Genomic DNA, 4,930 nt, shown 5'->3' with positions numbered 1-4,930 from the left:
TTCAACTCTAAACCCTAAACCCTTAATCCTAAACCCTAAACCCTAAACCCTAAAACCTGAGTTGATGTTTTAGGGTTTAGATCTGAAGGTTTAGGCTTTTAGGGTTTAGGGTTTTTGTTTAGGGTTTAGAGTTGATGTTTTAGGGTTTAGATTTGAAGGTTTAAGGTTTTAGGGTTTAGGTTCGAATTTCAGTTAAATATAGGGTTTAGGGTTTAGGGTTTAGGGTTTACGTTTAGGGTTTAGAGTTGATGTTTTTGGGTTTAGATTTGAAGGTTTAGGGTTTAGGGTTTAGAATTGATGTTTCAGGGTTTAGGGTTTAGAGTTGATGTTTCATGGTTTAGAGTTTAAAGTTAATGATCTAGGGTTTAAAATTGATGTTTTAAGTTCAGATTTAGGATTTAGGGTTTACGTTTAGGGTTTAGAATTGATGTTTTAGGGTTTAAATTTGAAGGTTTAGGGTTTACGGTTTAAAATTGATGTTTCGGGGTTTAGGGTTTAAAGTTGATGTTTCATGGTTTAGGGTTTAGAGTTGATGTTTCATGGTTTAGAGTTTAAAGTTAATGATCTAGGGTTTAAAATTGATGTTTTAAGTTCAGATTTAGGATTTAGGGTTTACGTTTAGGGTTTAGAATTGATGTTTTAGGGTTTAAATTTGAAGGTTTAGGGTTTACGGTTTAAAATTGATGTTTCGGGGTTTAGGGTTTAAAGTTGATGTTTCATGGTTTAGGGTTTAGAGTTGATGTTTCATGGTTTAGAGTTTAAAGTTAATGATCTAGGGTTTAAAATTGATGTTTTAAGTTCAGATTTAGGATTTAGGGTTTACGTTTAGGGTTTAGAATTGATGTTTTAGGGTTTAAATTTGAAGGTTTAGGGTTTACGGTTTAAAATTGATGTTTCGGGGTTTAGGGTTTAAAGTTGATGTTTCATGGTTTAGGGTTTAGAGTTGATGTTTTGGGGTTTAGAGTTAATGTTTTAAGTTTAGATTAATTAACCGTATGTTTTTTTTGTTAAAGTTAATCAAAAGGTTATAAATGTCTTTTACCCTTCATTAAAGATGAGGGTAAAAGTGGTTAGCGTAAACATGAAAAGTGGTATTTTGAAAATGGTATTTTTGGCAATTTTCCAAAAAAATCACACATGAAAGAATTCAGTATAGTATTATAACCCATACATAACCCCTAATACTAAACATTATCCTAATCACTAAACCCAAATCCAAATATAAACAATCATATATATTTATAATATTTATACAACTGGAAAAAAATTAACTAAGTATAAAATTTTGTAATATTATATTATACTACATAAATATATACATTGAGTGCTATATTTCATATGGTCGAATTAGTGATTAAAACCCACATACAACTCATAATACTAAACATTATCCCAACCCATAAATAATAAACCTTAAATCTTAATCACGAAACTCAAACTCAAATATAAACAATAATATATATTTGTAATATTTACGCAACTAGAAAAAAATTAAAAGAGATAGATTGATGATGAGAATAAAACAAAAAAACAAACAAACATAAATGTTAATTGGAGAGAAGAGAACAAAAAAGAAAGGAAAAGAAGTTAACCGGTTGTATTGAAAAAATAGTTTGGTATATATTGTAAAAATATGTTGAATATTTTGGTCAACTTTTTTTAGCTAGTTACCTAGTTATAATTTTTTTTCTGGTGGTTATACGACCAAATTTCCCTTTTAACAATTGATACGATGACCATTTCTTAACTGCTTAATTTTGTTTATAGTTGTCAAATGGTTGGGTTGGATTTATTTTGGTTAAATTCATTTGTGCACGTGGAACTGATCAAAAATCAAAAGATCAATTAATCCATAAATGTTAGTGGATTTGGGCTGTATGGACGGTAGGCCTGAGACTTATTATCCGAGATCCGGATTCGATCCGAGATCCGCTTCGGATCCGCTCCGAAAATAAGATATTCGGGGTGTCCGGATCCGAATCCGGATAGTAAAATCTTGGATCCGTGCAAACCGAATCCGGATCCGGATATCTTAATTTTTAGGTCCGGATATCCGGATCCGGATCCGTATTTTTAAAATACATTAAATTTTTATATTTTATTAATATTTATATTTGATATATTAATATTTATACATGAATTAATCTTATAATATCATATTTTAGTTTTTACAATATTATAAACATATATAAATATATTTATAAATATTTAATTTATGTATTATATTAAAAAAAATATATTTTTTGTTAAAATTTTTTTTTTTAATTATTTTGACGGATCCGGATATCCGCGGATAATAGAATATCGAGACGGATATCCGAAACCCGGATATCCGGAAACCACGAATCCGGATCCGGATATTAAATCCACGGATCCGATGGATCCGGATCCGGATCCGGATACCCTAAATTTCCTGGATATCCGGATCCGTCCCAGGCTAATGGACGGTCATCAGTCTAATAGTCACAAAAACTAAGATTTATATATCATAATACCTGTCATTTTTCAAAAAAAAAACAAAAAAAAAAATATTTTTTCTCATCATTTATGATATCATATCAATATCAAGAACTATTGCATTACGTCTTTCATGTTATGAATCATGAAGTCGATGGTCCATAACCTACACCATACAAGTTTAAGACTAGAGTCCATTGGAGGTTTACATCCAGCCACATGGAAGACCCATTCAACCTTAGTCTTTATGAGTTTGACCATGTCATTATGTAGAGTATCTTTGTAATCAATTCTCCCTTTGACTCCACCTTGTATGAACCACTATATATAGTGGTGTAAGCAATAAGAAATATACAACACATTCTCACAAACCTTCTCTCAAATCTTAACACGTTATCAGCACGAAACCCTCTCCACCTGAGCAAGCTCTCCGCCGGCAACCTCCTCTCCTCCGGCCAGCCCCACGCCGGCCACTTCTCCACCTCTCTCCACTATCCGCGGATCATCTTCCTCTCTCTCTTAAGGTGGTCCATTCAGAATCCTTGTGGTGAAAAGGTAAAATAATCTAACCCTAAAATCTAAGAACACCAACACCACATATCTGTCTATATGAATCTGAATTTTATATGAATCCTAAAACTTATAAAACAATAGAAATCTATAGATATTATAAAAGAGAAAAATCTGTAGATCTAAAATCATCTCAAATATTAATCTTGAATCCATGATCTATATGAATCATGATTCTAAGAACCTTTTGAATCATAAACAAAATTATTGAAAGATTGCAAATCCCCTTAGCTAAAAACCATTCATAAAATCGGCTGCTCATCTCTCCTTTTGACCATTGATGTCTGATTTTGAAAACTGAAATTTTTTTTTGAAAAACTTTTATGATTGTTTAAATAAAAATCTTTAACTAAAGTAAATATTTATTTCAAATATTATAAACTATAATCAAGTTTTTAAAATTAGTATATCATATAATAAATTTTAAATACTTGTTTTGAAAACATTTGATTATAAAGTTATCATTTGATCACATAGTTATTATTAAAACCAACCTTGAAATCGATTTTTATGATTGAATTTTATTAGTGATGATTGAAAAATATAAAAACATTTCAAACATTCAAAATCTCTATTGATCATCTTATTATGAATCCTTATCCCTTTATGGATTATTTGATACAGATGTCGAAAATCAACAATCTTGAGTATGCTGCCCTCAATCTCTCCGGAGACAATTACCTTCAATGGGCACTTGACACCAAGATCATCTTGAAATCCAAAAACCTTGGTGCTTGTATCACTGATGGCAATGAGTCATCTGATAAGGATATATACAGTGCGATCTTAATCATACGCTATCACCTTGCTGAAAGTCTCAAAGACCAATACCTCACTGTTGAGAATCCTCTGGAGCTTTTGACAGAACTGAAATTCGGATATGATCACCAGAGGACGGTGCCCTTACCAAAGGCCCTATATGATTGGAGGAACCTAAGGATCCAAGACTTTAAGTCTGTGGATGAGTATAACTCGGCTCTATTCAAGATAGTCTCAAAGTTGAAACTGTGTGGAGAGACTATCACTGATGCTGACATGTTAGAGAAGACATTCTCTACATTCCACACAAGCAATGTTTTGCTTCAGCAACAATACCGAGAAAAGGGTTTCTCCACCTATGCAAATTTGATCTTTTGTTTGTTGCTGGCTGAGCAAAACAATGAGTTACACATGAGGAATAGTGAGATGAGGCCTCCTGGTGCTAAGGCATTACCTGAGGCACATGCGGCCATAGAGCCAAAAGATGAGTCTCCAAAGAAAGAGTCAAACCATGGCCGTATGAGAGGCCGTGGAAGATGGCAAGGTCGAAACCGTTGGTTTCAACCACGTGACTGTGGGTTTCAACCACGTGAACACCTTGGTCGTAGCCGAGGCCGAGGATATGGCCGAGGTAATGGCCAAGGGTATCAACCTAGCCGTGGGTATAAGTCCGACTTCAAAACCCATGGCTCGACCAAATCTTCTTGCCATCGGTGTGGGATGACCAATCATTGGGCCAACCGATGCAAAACTCTCAGTCATCTTGTTAAACTCTACCAGGAGAGCATAAAGGGAAACAACTGGCCCATTGGGTCCATCATGATGATGAGAATGATCTCGACCATGAGGATGTTCAAGCCCATGACAATGATGATCAGACTGAATTTGAGACTTCAGATATCCTTAAAGAGGCCAATTAAGATTTCGACATCATGTTGCTTTTGTCTTTGCATTTCCCTTTGGCTTTATGTTTTTGTTCTACTACTTTGAAATAAAGTTCTATCTATGAAATAAATTTGATTTTATATATCCAGTTAAACTTCCTAAGAACATTTAAACAAAGCCAAATAAAACATTCTTATACTTAAAAAATGTCCAAGATGATGATCCTTGTCTATTTTTCAGAAATGAAAGAAGACAAGAA

General features: G+C 33.3%; 1 protein-coding gene across 1 annotated transcript; it reads left to right on the top strand.

Annotated features, from left to right (window-relative positions):
• The first annotated feature begins 3,651 nt into the window (after window positions 1-3,651).
• On the top strand, window positions 3,652-4,706 carry LOC106321489. Its single transcript, XM_013759747.1, has 2 exons — window positions 3,652-4,417; window positions 4,567-4,706. The coding sequence occupies exons 1-2, from the start codon at window positions 3,652-3,654 to the stop codon at window positions 4,704-4,706; spliced, it is 906 nt and encodes a 301-aa protein (XP_013615201.1).
• Window positions 4,707-4,930: the final 224 nt, after the last annotated feature.

The sequence above is a fragment of the Brassica oleracea genome, unplaced genomic scaffold, assembly GCF_000695525.1.
Source record: "Brassica oleracea var. oleracea cultivar TO1000 unplaced genomic scaffold, BOL UnpScaffold01772, whole genome shotgun sequence".
Lineage (NCBI taxonomy): Eukaryota > Viridiplantae > Streptophyta > Magnoliopsida > Brassicales > Brassicaceae > Brassica > Brassica oleracea.
The sequence above is the reverse complement of the archived record's forward strand: the minus strand, read 5'-3'. Positions and strand labels throughout refer to the sequence as shown.

Excerpts from the sequence above, each read along its gene's own strand:
- LOC106321489 (XM_013759747.1), top strand. The coding sequence starts at position 3,652 with ATGTCGAAAATCAACAATCTTGAGTATGCTGCCCTCAATCTCTCCGGA. Across the intron at positions 4,418-4,566 it reads AGGCCGAGGATATGGCCGAG|GAGAGCATAAAGGGAAACAA; the intron begins GTAATGGCCAAG and ends AAACTCTACCAG.